This window comes from Artemia sp. Qi Xiang Cuo, chromosome 20 (assembly GCF_049724085.1).
Source record: "Artemia sp. Qi Xiang Cuo chromosome 20, ASM4972408v1, whole genome shotgun sequence".
In the NCBI taxonomy this organism is placed as follows: domain Eukaryota; kingdom Metazoa; phylum Arthropoda; class Branchiopoda; order Anostraca; family Artemiidae; genus Artemia; species Artemia sp. Qi Xiang Cuo.
This window is the reverse complement of record NC_142813.1, coordinates 50,821,360-50,837,247: the sequence shown is the minus strand read 5'-3', so window position 1 is coordinate 50,837,247 and position 15,888 is coordinate 50,821,360. Positions and strand designations below refer to the sequence as shown.

General features: G+C 36.1%; 1 protein-coding gene across 1 annotated transcript in view; it reads right to left on the bottom strand.

Annotated features, from left to right (window-relative positions):
• LOC148940329 (exportin-2-like) overlaps positions 1 to 15,888 on the bottom strand; it is a 104,469-nt gene that overhangs the window by 53,472 nt on the left and 35,109 nt on the right. The window contains exon 3 of the mRNA XM_089105837.1: positions 4,516 to 4,708. Within this exon, the coding sequence (XP_088961963.1) occupies positions 4,516 to 4,708 (193 nt within the window). The remainder of the gene's footprint in view (positions 1 to 4,515; positions 4,709 to 15,888) is intronic.

Here is a 15,888-nt window from a genome sequence, read left to right as displayed (position 1 = left end):
TACCTCTATTGGCAACAATCTTAGCATATCCTAATTTAATTTGCATATTAATATCTGAGACTCAGCGCTGGCGCAAGCTCGGAAGACTATTAGTAATAGAAATACCGAACCATCGAAGAGAATCTACGAGAGGAATAGTAAAGCCACTACAGCGAAGGGAAGTACTAGAAATATTATTAAAAGAAAGAAATTTACATATATCTACATGAAGAGAAAGGCCTATGTCTGAAAAAGAAGTAGCAACACGAGAAACCATGTTAGATAAACCAGTTTTAGTACGGATTATAAGAAGCAGATCATCAGCGTAAGCCAGGTAGGAAACATCAGAAAAACCGGAGAGATAGGTAGCCGAAATCTTTGCCAGAACTCCTGAAATACACAAATTAAAAAAGGTCGGAGATAAAACTCCACCTTGCCTTAAACCTCTTTTCAATTTAATATTAGATGCAGGCACAGATTTCAGCCGAAGAAAAGAATTAGAGTACCAGTACCGAAGAAGCAAAATAACCAATAGATTGACACCGTAACCACGAAGAGCAGAAAAAAGCTGACTATGACATACACTATCAAAAGCTTTTGATAGATCTAAAGTACAAAGATATATACTCCTTCCCTTAGAAGAATTTTCAAGGAGCAAAGAAGATAATACATGATGTGCGTGTTGACAACCTACTCCGGGCTTAAATCCAAACTGGTTATCTCTCTCAAGCATATTATTAGTCACAAAAGGTAGTAATACATGCTCAAGAACTTTACTAAAAGTGCAAGAGACAGCAATAGGTCCGTAAGAAGAGCAAATAAAAGGAGAATTCCCATTCTTTAAAATTGAAGAAACAGTACCACACAACAAACTCTCCGGTACACTAGAAGTACAAATACACATCTGGAGAAGTAGGCGTATATGGTTAATTAGGGGGGAGCCATCTAATAAAAGGTGAAATATAGATACACCATCATTATCAACATTATCTGATTCAAGTTTCTGAATTGCTTCAATTACGGATGAAAGAGAAATAGGAACACAGAGACGCTGAGATAGAGGGGTACTAAAAATAGCAGAAAGAGAATGAGAATACAAAGAATGCACACGGTAATTAACATTAGAAAAAATAGACGAGTAATGGTCATGCCAAGCAGAAGCAGGAAGACAATCACTATTTGGTACATCACTTCTAATCGACTCAGAATTAATAACTTTTCGCCATTCTCTCTTCGACACTGGAAAATCCATACCACGATAATGCATAGACTTAAGATATTTTTTATATTCCCTGCGGGTCTTACGCTTAAGGTCAGAAACAATACCACAGGGCAGTCTATCACACTCATTCCAAACATTTAACCAAAACTTAGCTTTATTTTTCAAAGTTTTTAAATTAGGATCTAAAGACCAAATAGGTTTTTGCGTACCACGTCTAACACGTTGCAGCTGCACTGCAACTGCCTCGGAATCTTTTAAACATTTAATTATTTGATTATAATAGCAATCCAGGTCCTTTTTGCAATTCCCTTGTATAGAGCTCTGAAACAGATGATAGGGAACTCGTATAGCAGACAGCAGCCTTGTTAGTGTAAACGCATAAAGAGGAACATCAGCTTTCTTCCAATTACTTTTTTCAAAGCATTTTGAAGACTGGGGTACTTTGCAGAAACTTGCAGGGTTTAAATTCAGCGTAAGAGTAATTGAGATAGGGAGATGGTCTAAGTCTTTTTCTTCAGCATGTACAAACACTATTGATGTAATAATACTAGGTGAGCAAATAATGTGGTCAATATTGCTCTTACTGCCTGAATGGTGAATATAAGAATACGGATGAGTTTTGGGTATAATATGATAAAATGGAAGGCAATCTAACAGCAAATCACTTCTCACTGATGAGTTATTTATATCCGTATTGAGGTCACCAATGATCATATAATCTAGAGAAATAGAAAGAATTTTTTCCACTAGAAACTTCAACGTGTTACAGGCTTTAGAAAATCTAGCCATCGATCTAGAGGAACGGTCATCATAAGGCAGATAAGAATTAAGGAAAACTATAGTGCCAATACGAACAGCCAAAAAAAACTCATCCGAGTAAAAAATCACCGGCGAAACCAAATTAGGATTGTGCTTAAAAACACAAGCTAGTCCGCCGGATGGCCGGCCTCTTGTGGCTCTGGAAGTAGTAAAAACACATCATGATGAAGGCTGCGACGCAAAACGTTAATGCTAGAGTCTGTAAGAAGATGCTCCTGTAAACAAACCAAATCAAAATCATAGTAGAACTCATCAATAACGAAATCCTTATCCTTTGTACCATTAATATTAAACAATATTATTGAAAACTCCAAAGTCATTGCAAAAAGTGGGAGCGCGACATTAGTTCCTTAGATATAGGGTAGGACAAGCTATAAGAAGTATGATTTTTACCACAGTTAGCACACTTGGGAGCAACACTACAAGGACTATCCTTATTAGAAATATGAGGCCCAGCACATCTGGCACATTTTGGGACATTGCTGGTGCAAGCACTTTGAAAGTGATCGTATGATCGGCATTTGAAGCAGCATTTAGGTATTTCTTTAAATACGTGAATTCGAAAAAATTCATATCCCACTTTAATTCCTTCTTTGAAATAAGCAGACTGAGTGAAGGAGTCTTCAAATTCCAGCTTGACAGACATAGTCTGGCCCAGTCAATTTGCACTTTTTATACCTTGCAGTCTTTTAATAACTGAAAGGTCAACATCAACTGGGAAACCTCTGAGAATACCAAAAAAGCGCTTGGATCGTACTTTAACTGTTGCTCCGGTAATAAAGTTCTGAACAGATGTACAAAAATCTTCAGTTGCAGATTTATCGATATTGACATACCATCTGTCATTAACAGGTTTCACACTACAAACTAATTCATGCCCAGCTATTTGATCGAGAACAGATTTGCATTTAATCGGATCAGACAGATCTGAAGGCACTTTAGAGACAATAACTGTCGTATGAGTGTCAATTGCTGGGGTAGGTTTCGGAAGTTGAGGAAAATTCAACTGATAATTGTCAAATTTCCCTGACATTTCAACAACCACTTGTTGTAGCTCATTAAACTTAGAGAGTAAAGAAGTATAAGCATTTGCAGGGAGACATGGCACCTCTGTAGGTCGCTTTATCACAAACGTAGGTGCAAAAGTGTCACTACTGTCAAGAGATCTTAACAGAGAAATAATGTCACTAAAATGATTAGAAAGTACATTGTTCCCCTTACGTACTGGGCAATCCAATTCAGGTGCACTTATTTGCCACAGTAAACTTTTAGCTTCTTTGACTATATTCACGTCAAAAAACTCCATACCGTGTCTTTTAATAATATCCTCCTCAATTCCGCTTAGCAAATTGCTTTGAATAAAATTCAGAATAGGAGAATATACAAATTCAGGTATTTCGTCGGAGCTTTTCATGGCTATCTCACTCACCACAAATTAAAAAGTCTCAATATTAGTTCAGAAACAAATACTGAGTAAATAAATATCAAAATATAGGTGAAACTAAAAACACAGTATATTCCATTTTATAATCATCTTAAGTCAGGTCATCAACTAATTTGGAATAAATTATGACCTCACCAAAATAAATCCAGACAGGAATAATATCCAATTCAATTTTGATGTTACCTCACTGAACTCTGAAACGAAACTAATGCCAAAGAAGCCTTTCAAAGTCTGAATTGATTACATGTAGGCCTAAGTCAACAAAAATGACTACAGAAATACATGGAGATAAAACTATTTACGGTGGCGAACGGGGTCTAACCGTAACACATTCACTTTAAAACTAAATTCCTCTCCGAGTATCGCCAGTATAATCAAATAAAAACACTATTAAATAAGTAATAAATTGAAAATTAACTTTGTTAATAAATGAATACTTTTAATGTGGCCCGGAAATATTGTGGAAGCAGGGGGGAGGAGGGGTAATCAATATTTTACCCCTGCCACAAGAGAGGCCAGAACCGCCACTGCACACTTAGCTCTAACCACCTTTCCGACATAATTTGGGTCAAGGAATAATCACTCAAAATACATAGAAAACCTCATTTTTAATTATCAGACCATAAACAGGCAAAAACTGAACTTAAATATAACTGAAAAAGACATAAGAGATACATAGTAGAGTCACCTCTTTCCCAGGGAAGTGGAATGCAGACCAATTAGGAAAGCGACTATGAATGAGTTTCTGTAACTCAATTCATCAACATCTGGGGAATAAAATGAACAAGATCCAATTAAACAGCAAATATTGTAACTCATAATTATGAGAATTTTCAAAGAGAATCTTAATAGAATCAGCCGATCTGTTCTACAGATCCAAAGATTTCTAAAACCAAGGCATTTAAAGAATATTGGAAAAGAGGAAAAGCGAATGTATATAAAAAGGGGAAGGGCATTTATCTGGGAATAAAATGGATGACATCTATGGCATAAAACGATCACTGATCAAATTATTTCATAAATTTAGTATCGTTCATGCAAAAAATATTACCTGTTGTAAACTTCTCAGTCATGTCCTTGATCAAATGAGGCCATTTCTCAGGAAAATCATATTTGCTTATTTCAGCAATGGCATCGGAGAGATGTGGTTGGATCTTTTCTGGTGTCTTCAGCATTAAGTCCACTATCAGTTTTTTGATTTCCAATCTTTCCTCATCGTCTATATGAATAACACCTGGTCCTTCCTGAAAAAAAAAGAATTTGTATTTTAAAACGATTAAGCTAATAAAGTTCAAGATTAAACAAGGATTAAGCTAATTATACAAAACAGATACATGTGCATAGGCATGGGGGGAGCGCAACTTCCCCCTAGAACCTCCAGTTTACACTGGATGTCATGACTTTTCAGCATAACTTCCTCTAGGTATTATGACTCCTCTACCCCACCTAAACTAGATTTTCTGGTTTCAAAGCTCATCTTAAACTAAGTATTTTAAGTTTTGGCTCACCTTGCACTGGGTATTATTATGATTATTTGCGTAACATAAATTGTGTAAAAGCAGTTTTCAAACCTATCTTGAAAACAGTCACCCATAGGTAAAATGAATCGTGAAATGGTTCGCAGTGATAATACTGTTTCACAAATCGCAAAAAAAAATCGGAAATTCAATGCTTATGTTTGCAAATTTCAATCCATCCTCACGGAATTTCAGAAAAATTAATAATAATAAAAAACAAAAAACAAAAAAAAACAAGAGATGTGTAAGTGTTAAAATGCTCCACAGTGTTTTACATACAATGTACATCCTGAAATTTGTCCAGAAGGGTAGTATACTTATTATAAATGATTAAATTTGGCAGGTTTATTCCCATCAGAATAACTAAAAGATTGTGAAATAGGCTATGAAAATATGAAGTCATCTATGTGGGATCTGTATGGAATTAAAAATTCGTCTGGAACTCCAGAACAGGGGAGTTACAGACTCACAGGAATCATATAATACGAAGAATATAGCTATCATCCTATCAACTCCAAAGGATAAAATACTAGTTCGAGGCGTCTTGTTACGTTTGAGAGTAGTTGAGTCAGGCGAATTAAACTTTCACAAATAAACTAATAGGGCTAATAATAAAATATAATAATAATAAAATAAGGCTAAAGATATGTCCTGGGAAAGAACTGCAAAAGTATCCCCATAATACATTCTACAGCACAAATAGCAGATTCCCATAGGAATTTGTAGAAGTCCCTGGTTTCTGGAAGGCAAATGGGAAGGTTTCTGGAAGGCAAAAATAAGAATCTCGTGACGTCACACGACACCCTCTGTTTACAGATGACGTAATTTTGTTTCAGTTTTTTTTTTTATGATTAATCGTAGTGTGGTCAGTATAATACATAAATACCAATAAGTAAGTTTGTTCCTCACAAATTCTACTCTTTGCTTTCAGTCTTTGCTTTCTCAGAATGGGGTAAGGGGGGGATGAGATGACTGAGCAGAGCATTTCTTACTGGGTAGTGCACGGTCTGGGTGGGTGTTTCCAGGGCGTGTACCAGACCTCTTTTATAACCATTTAAATAAGCCCAGTATTTTCAAATGTGGCCTGAACTTTGATTTCTTGGAATTGAAAGCAGTAAAAATTCTTCGATGAATAATATCATCTTTTAAAAGCCTGAAATAGCTGCATATAAGGCTGGAGGTGTTCTTGAAAACCTAGGATATTTCCAGGGTGCATACCAAAAAATATTCTATTTTTTCATTGTAAAAAAGTTATTTAAATTTTACACCTTTCTAGAACCCCCCCCCCCCCCCTAGCTTCAATATATGATCTAATGTTACGTCATTAGTCCCAGGTGCTCAGATTTTATCAATAAACTAGATGATTAATACCTTAAGAGGGTTTCTGGACAAAATTATGGTTTCCAATTAATTTTGTTTTATACTAAATCATGTTTTCTGCTATTCTCTTCTTCTCTAGAAGGGAGCGCTATTTCCTATAAATAATATTTTTTATACTAACTCTTGTTTTATTTTCTAAGAATTCACCGCCCTCTCCCCGCCAGCCAAGAGGGTTAGGGTAGACGAAGCGACTCGTATGCAAGCCACAAGGCCTTCAGTCGTTAAATATGCTTGTCTATCCAGGGTCACACGCTCTTCGCAAACTGTGATGCATGTGCCTTCAAGGGCTGTTTTACTTGGGGAAGCTCCTGCTCTAGGTCAAGTCGCTCCCCCATCTGCCCAAGGTCATAAAATCACTTAGCATCATGCTTTGCATGGACCTTCTATACAAGTCCCCCGTCAAGCGTCGGCAGAATTTGAAGAAGTAAGAAAAGTAAGCTAATATATATATTCCGGTTCTAAGTCCATTTTTTCACCATTTTTCCTCAATCTAATTTTTCACTGTTTTTAAAGTTGTCAAAAAACCACTCCCAAGACATTAAAAGTATATTTCTCCAGCATTTACCCTATCTTGAAATTATTTTAAGTGCCGACTCTTTAGTTCTCGATTAATAGTTTTGTTTTTTCACAAATTTTTATGTGATTACCTATTCATGTTCGTTAGAATATTGAGACTTCAGGTTATATGCCGGCCCCGCTTAGTTTTAAAGACCCCCATCGCTTCCAAGAGATATCTAGAAATAAGACATTCTTTTCAACCTAATTTTTTAGTTTACTTTAGCCTTTTCAGGTTATGAAAAGGAACTTTTCATTCTAATAATGCTATTTTTTACTAAATTTTTCTGGATATTATTAGGGGAATTACTGCTACTGTCTCAAAAGGTTCTGAAGGTTCAGGTTTATGCTGTTGCACTTCAAAAGAAATCGGACAAGGAAGTGGTATTGAACTTTTAGGGGGGCCATCGGCCCCCACTAGTTCTGAAGGCACTCCCCCTGTTAGTTTTATCTGCCCTTCATACCTAAATGGAATATTCTTTTCCAGGCTGATTTCGAGATTGACCGGCTCGTGGCCAAGCTCTTCGGTGAAGGAGCTGCACCAGTGGAGGGCGGCAATGACAAATAATGGCATGGGCCAACGATTTTTTCACCATCTGTCCATAAACAATTCCCTCTCGGCAAGTTCTAACATTCTTAACTGCTAGTGAGGGTTTTACAAATATATGCCAGTGCTGTAAAACAACAGACCTTCACATATATGGTCAGTAGTATGAGGGTCAACAGTGCCAAGGAGTCACGGTACATTTCTATGGCTCATAATACAATGAAACATTCCAGCTAGTAGCATAGCGTCTATGAGCAAAAGTGTTCATGGTACCCTTCTATGCTCATTTTTAACTAATCTCTTTTTTCATAGGGCAATGTGTTCCAGTGAGCTAATGTGCTCTTATTATTCTTCTATGTTCACATAGCGTCTCAACAGAACATGATATCGCAACCATCACAATTTCACGACAATTCGTCAAAAAATGAACGCGAGGGGGGTCCAAGTACGGAGGTGATCCCAATTAGTATACTGTCCCCTGACATTAATCTTGATAAAGATTATAAATGGGCGGATTATCATTTATTATCCGACAAAATCGAGAGACAGGTAAACAACAGCATTACCTTATCCATTTGACTTCTTTACAACAGTGAAGGTGAAGATGAACAAAATTTATCCTACATATGCCAGGCTCCCTCAAGAATCACTTTAACAGAGGGGGATGGTTTAGCGTGGACGGACCATCTTTCCCCCAACATACTTGAGGGCATGCTATCAGGGCTTGAGGATCCCCTTCCCTATATATTTCAATGAACTTCCCTCACAGTGAGAGTGATGAGGAGGGGGTAGGGCAAAGTGGTGCTGGCTCACCCTCAGTTTTACCTGAGTGGTATTTAGAGAATGCATCTTTGCGCAATATTCATGTTTATAGGGCTGAGTTTGGGGGCCAAACCAACTCCCACACAAGTGGTAGTATCCATACGGAACCAATTGACCAAGCGCACTTCTATGTCAGCAAGATTCGGGCACTTCTTCTGCCCAAATCCCGAATAAAAATATATAAATATTTTTACTTTAATAACTTTAATAAATAAAATAATATTAACATTTTTATAACTAAATATCAGTATTTGTATATTAAACTGACAATGTACATTCATTTGTTTTTTTTTCAGCAAAGTGCAAATTATGTTCTGGCCATGGGAAGGCATAGGGGTTTTGAGCCCAACTTATGTTAATTTCTGCTCGTTTTGAGTTTGACTCGGTTATTAATGTAATTTCTGTTCGTTTTGGGTTTCATTCGTTTTGGGAAAATTTCACCAAGAGTGAATACGGTGGACATGGTATTTTTGTCGACTCGAACTGTATAGAAGATAATTTAGTTTCAAGAGCAGGTGTCATGGCCATTCGCTCTTTAAAATATACAAACTATGCATATCGAGTCGAGAAAAATGCCATGTCAACCATATCGGACAAAGTCTATGTATGCGCAGACGATGTGAGTACTGCCATAAGGTCATTATCTTACTTCAGATCGAACTGAATGCGTAAATTAAAGGCCAAAACTCGGTCTGGAGAAAGCCCTATAGTTGGTGGATAGGGAGAGGAGAAAGTTTTTCCATCTTAAGCTCAACACTTCGGTCTGGAGAAAGCCCTATAGTTGGTGGATAGGGAGAGGAGGTCCGTTTTTCCATCTTCAGCTCAACACTTTCTATTTTTCCTTATCTAGTCATTTATATTTATATTTTTTTCGTTGCACAAAGCGGTAATTTTAAAGGGTTTATTTATTTATATACTATTTCACCGTGTAAAGTGATTTTACTTGTTGCAGCCCTGCCACGGCACCTTCCGGCCGCTATTTGCCCACGCCTGGCCTACCGTCAACCACAGTGCCCGCCACAGCACCTTCCGGCCACTGGCAACCCCACCCAGCCTACCGGACGGCGTTGCAGTATGTTTAACTGTCATTTAATACTCAAGTGTTTATTTTTATGCTGTTTTTACTGTCATTGTAGATATATATTTTATTTGTGAATTAAATAAACCATGTAAATTCTTTTTCCTTTCCTCCTGTAAATTCTTCAATTTACTTCTGTAAATTCATGTAAATTATATTATTGATAATGAGTATTTATTCAGCAGATTGAGGTTAGGTTTGGTTAGTTATATTTTGACATTTTTTGATTAAGTAACACTGGGTTTAATTAAAAATAAAGTAAACATCATCGATTCCCTGAAATAAGCTTGTGCGGGAGAAAACCCTCCTAATAAATCAATAAACCAAAAAAAAAAAAAATCATATTCAGCAGCAACTAAACCCTCCTCAAAAACTTAACTTAACTGGCCCAGAATAATACATCCAAAACATACACATGAAAATAATGGTTCTTTAACAATTTACGAAATTCCTGCAAACCCCCAACATTCCACAAATCCTCTGCCAAACTGTCTCGAACTAACGGAACAACATGGCGAATTGAAAACCTAGACCTAGGCGTGACCATAGCTGGTCTACACATCAACTGAGAAGACCGTGTCAAATGATCGTGAATAGTAGACGCAAGACTAAACATTCCTGAAAAACATGATGGTAACCCCGAAGCTAAATATCTAAACAAAAACAAAACAATATAGAATACGCATATTCCTGCAAACGGTAGAATTTTATGCTCGCGGCAAAGATGCTTTGTTGATACAGATAGGTCAACTTTATTACCATACAAAACATATTCTGCATTACATGGTATTGGAGGAATATGCATCAATTTGAAACACCTTTCAGATCCTTTCTTTCTGGACCTTCAATGTCGGGTAAAACAACACTATTAACGAAAAAATTCAAAACCATGATCACCTTTTTTTAGAGAATCCGAAAAATATCTATTATTGCTATAGTGTATGGCAAGAATCCTATGACAAAATAAAGAGTATTGCACCAAGCATAAAATTCATAAAAGGACAGGACGATTTTAGTAGTATTGTGCCAAACTCATGGCTGATTATTGAGGATTTGGCTGAATCTACTGAAGAATGGTCTTAGTAAATGCTATAATTATTCACGATCCAGTCACACCATGAAAAAATTTCCGTAACTGTTGTGGTCCATAATCTTTTTCATACAGAGTAAATGTATGAGAACATTTCCTATGAATTACAACTATATTATCTAGAGTTGTTCAAAATTCAAGTTATCTTATAATTCTAAACAAGCAAATCTACCCTGGCAAACCAAAACTTTCAAAATGACGTTAATTTATATTTAACGTCCTCATCGATTCTTGTCCAATGTTAGCCCTAGAAAAATTCATTATAGTGACAATTTTGACTCTTTTTCTTCAAAAATGTTCTATTGAAAAGGTGGGAAGAAAAAAAAATTAATTTATGTGATGCTGTTCGAATCAATAGAACAAGATATATTTCTGAAAAGGGAAATTGCTCGCGGTCCACTGAACGTTTAAAAGTGTCAAAAGTCTTGGAAATTAAACCTATAACGTATCGTTTTCGTAGTCTGAAAGATGATGAGATTCTTGGTGGTTTTTATGTTTATAAATTGCAAAAGGTTGGGAATAGTGGAGTGTACCAAATTGTTTAAAAGCTATTAAAGACACAAACTCAACAGGGCAAGCGATAGTTGCTTGTTCGCTGGATAGGGTCAAGCTCTTATTTTGATTCTTGGATACCTGCTGAGGACCTTCATAATGTTTAATGATTTTTATATGGAATTCATGTCCAATATTTCTGATCCATTCTATGACGATTTGAATAAACCAAAGCCATTTTTAGACAAAATTTCCCCTGCCATTAATTTGAGGGAAGGTATGAAGTTGCTCTTGTAGATTGCATTCTAAAAAATACGATATCCTAAGAAAGGATCCTACAAATAATGTAAAAATTAGACAACATGATTGGCTACTCCTTAGCGATCAACATATAATTGAATAGGTTAATTCATATACATATCCCTTCATCATATTATCATTAAAGGAGTTTGGTAGCATGAATGATTTGTGTCGTTCTGTCAAAAGAAGAATTTATGCTCGTAAAAATGGTGCCTTTCAATTCAAATGTCATATGGAAGAGGGCAAGATCTACATTAGTTCACCCATTGACAACGAAAATGTTATTCTCAATAATAATCTAAGAGATATTCTTGGTTTTAAACATAATATAATCAATGGTAGAAGTGCTCGGAGCGCTAATGGAATTGACTCATTTTTGCAGGGTATCCACCCACATTCTTCTCGGACAATTTGTATTTCTTTACGCATCCTTCGACAAGAGATGAAGAGTTGGTAAAGCCAACGTTCTCCTCCTACGTGTTCCTGAACAAAAAACCTCTAGTGAACATATTCACCAACACAATATAAAGCACCTTCTATACATTCCAGTCAGCACTTCGTATTTGGAGCTCTTTCAGAAAACATTAAGAAGCAAATTGGACGATTCTTTAGCAATAACAAAAGGATTGGCAGAGATTAAATGTCCTTTTCGACCCATTTAGTGACATGGCTAATAGAAGTCATTTTGTATGTCCTGAAATTGATGGCTATTTTGCTACTCTTGGACGCCGACAGTGGGATCATGGAATGGATTTTTACGGGGGTCGATCGTCAATGTCCTGTTACGGTTTTTGCAATTGGTTTGGTAAGGTGTTTCGCTCTGCATTACCCCTGGCTAAAAATAATATTTCACCGGTTGCCACGGACTTTGTGTCCTCTACACTACATGGTTCGGGCTCTGCGAAGGATTTTAAAGAAAGTGTTTCACAAAATCTCAGGTCCATCACGCGCTCACTTGGCAAGAGATTGACATCACGACCAAGCGGAAAAAGGTTTAAAAAGGGTGTAACAGACCTCATCACTCATCAGTCTCATCCCAGCCAGGAGGCGTAAAGCATCTAAAAAGATAGTAAAAAGATTGAAAAAGGATTTCTTTTCCTAGATAATGGCATGTCTACCACAAAGAATCTCATCCTTCAGTGAACTCATCTCTTAATCTTTTCAACGCAGAAAATGTATATGTCAGTGTAAACACGGATACTATGAACAATTTTATCCGCAAGAACCGCTCTCTTAAAATGTCCATTTTTAAATTTATTCCAACAAATATTATTTAATAGATTTGACTTCAGTATTTATAGATTTACAGATCCTTGTTAAGAAATCCAACGATAAAAACCAAGTACGGCCGAGTGGTTATCCTATGAAAAGTGCGTACTACACAATTTATTTAGACAAATAAGTATTTACATAAATGGAACGTTGGTGAGCACGAGCAATAATCTTTCAAATTATGCAAAACATACACAATTCAGGTTGATGACTCCAATGTCTTACAATCTCTAGAGAGTTATGGGTATTGAATATGAAAACAAAACAAACACTGAGACAACCAATATTCTTAGAGATGTGACAACTAAATATTTGAATTTAGTTGGTAAACTAAGTCATGAGATATTTAACATACCTGAATGGTTGCCTCCCACTTTAAAGGTTGATACAGGGCTACAACTCGTACCGTCCAATTTTATTTTGCGAAAAGTACTTGGCATTGCACCCGATGTAACAGTATGTCACGTCAGCAATATTTCATGTACGAAAAAAGGCAAGTTATGAGTTCTGTGACTTTGGCAATTAAAAAAATTAAGAGCCTCTGGAAATAATATCAAAATGCTCGTTCCTCATGCAATCACGAATCAACGCAATATTGCTATGAGTACGCGTACATATACTGATTCATGAGTTATTAATAGTGAAATTCCTTCAAAACTTGCCATGACTTTTGTAAAAAGTGCATGCGCCGTTGGATCATTGGTAGATTCCCCGCATAAATTTGAACTGCTTGGACTTTCATCACTTGTATGTACAGTAAATGGAATTCCGCTCTACAATTTATCCTGTGATAAATCCTACAGGACCTTATATGAATTGACAATGCAATCCCTAGATCGAAATTCGAAATTATTCGAAAATGTTATAACTGAAGAAATGTTTGTGAAAACTCATGGTATCATTGCACTCGATTTGTCCGGTACTCAAGACACGAGCATTGTCTGAACTGGTACTGTACGTTTAGAATGATTTTCTTCATGGAACTAAACCTGAAACTGATTTTCTGCATTGAACTTGTCGTGTTCTGATTTTTTGTTTTTGAAACTTAATTTATCATTACATACTAGTAGGTTAACCTAACCTCATCAGTACACAAGAATCAGATTAAGGTTAACCAATCAGTACACAACAAGATCCATGAAGAGAATCAGTTTCGTCAAGAGAAAAATCAACATACGACACATCTTATGAGCAAGAAAAAACAGCGCCCAACACGTTCCACGAAAAAATAAAATCAACATGCGATAAGCATCAAAAAATAAAATCAATGTATGAGTTTCTTGAAGAGACAAAAACTCAGTATTCGATTTTCACGAAGAGAAAAATCAACATGCGGCAAGCTTAACGGGCAAAAATCAGCACTCAACAAACTCCATTAACATAAATCAGCACGCAAGAAGTTCCGTGAAAGAAATGAGCTTCATGAGAAGAGTCAATGTACGAGTATCACGAGGAGAAAAATCAACATGCAATAAGTTTCACGAACAAAAATCAGCACTCAACAAGGTCAATGAACAAAAATCAGTAGGTAACAAGTCCCATGAACAAAATCAGTTTCGAGAGGAGAAAAAAATCAATGTACAAACTTCATGAAGAGAAAAAACAGCATGCAACAAAGTTTTGCAAACAGAAATCGGCACGCAATAAGTTCCATGAACAAAAATCAGCACGCAAAAAGTTCCATTAGAAAATAAGCTTCAAAATGAAAAAAAAGTCAATGTACAAATTTCACAAAGAAAAAACAACATGCAATAAAGATTCGCAAACAGAAATCGGTACGCAATAAGTATCATGAACAAAATCAGCATGCAAAAAGTTCCATATAAAAATGAGTTTCACAATGAGAAAAAAAATCAATATACAAATTTCACGAAGAAAAACAACATACAACAAGTTTCGAGAACAAAAATCGGTACGCAGCAAGTCCCATGAACGAAAATCAGCACGCAACTAGTTTCATGAGAAAATAAGTTCCACGACCAGACAATCAATGTATAATTTTTACGGAGAAAAAAAAATTAATGTGCAAGTTTCACAACGAAAAATATCATCATGTGACAAGGTTGACGAACAAAAATCAACATGCAACAAGTTCCACGAACAAAAAAAAAATCCGCACGCCTCATGTTCCATGAAGAAAATCAGTCTCACAAGGAGAAAAATCGATGTACATGTTTCACGAAGAGAAAAATGTAACACGTTTCACGAAGAAAAAAAACAGCATGCAACATGCTCCAAAGACAAAAAAAGCAGTACGCCCCAATTTCCTTGAACAAAATCCTTTCCATCAGGAAAATATAAATCAATGTCCGAGTTTCACGAAGGGAAACTTGGTCTTTTATTCAAAAACAAATTTTACGAATAAAGATCAGCATGCAAAAAGTTCCACGAACAAGAGTAAGCATGTCACAAGTTCCATGAATAAAATCGTCTGACGAGGAGAACAATCAATGTATAAGTTTCACTATAATAAAAATCAACATGCGAAAAGTTTCACAAACAAAATTCAGCAACCAACATGTTCCACGAAGAAAAAATCAGCATGCACTAAGTTCCATGAGTAAAATCAGTTTTGATGAGGAGAAAAAATCAATGTAAAAGTTTCACGAAAAGAAAAATCAACATGCGAGAGTTTTCATGAGCGAAAATCAGCACTCGACAAGTTCCATGAACATAATACAGCACGTGATAAGCTCCATGAACAGAATTACTTTCACGAGGAAAAAATCAATGCACTAGTTTCATGAACAGATAAATCAAAATGCGAGAGGTTTCACAAACAAAAATGAGCTCTCAACAAGTTCCACGAACATAAAACATGCGAAAGGTTTCAAGAACAATAATCAAAACTCGACAAGTTCCACGAACATAAAACAGCCTACAATAACCTCCATGAACAAAATCAGTTTCACGAGGAGAAAAAAGTTTCACGAAGAAAAAAAAACCACATGCGACAAGTTTCACGAATAAAAATCAGCACTCAGAAACTTCCCTAAACAAAAATTTAACTCGCGTTAAGATCCATTAACAAAATAAGTATCACCAGGAGAAAAAGTTTCACGAAGAGATAAAACAACACGCAATAAGTTTCAAGGACAAAAAATCGTTATGCAAGAAGTTTGCGGAAAAAAATCAACACAACGTGTTCACTTGAGCGAAATCAGTTTCACGAGGAGAAAAATCGAAGTACAAGTTTCGCGAAAAGAAAAATTAACATGCAACACGATCCACAAAACAGAATAAAAGGATGTAACAAGTTCCATGAGTAAAATCAGTTTTACGAGGAGAAAAATCAATGTAAGAGGCTCGTGAAGAGAAAAATCAGCATGTAACAAGTTTCACAACCAAAAATCAGCACGCAGCAAGTTCCA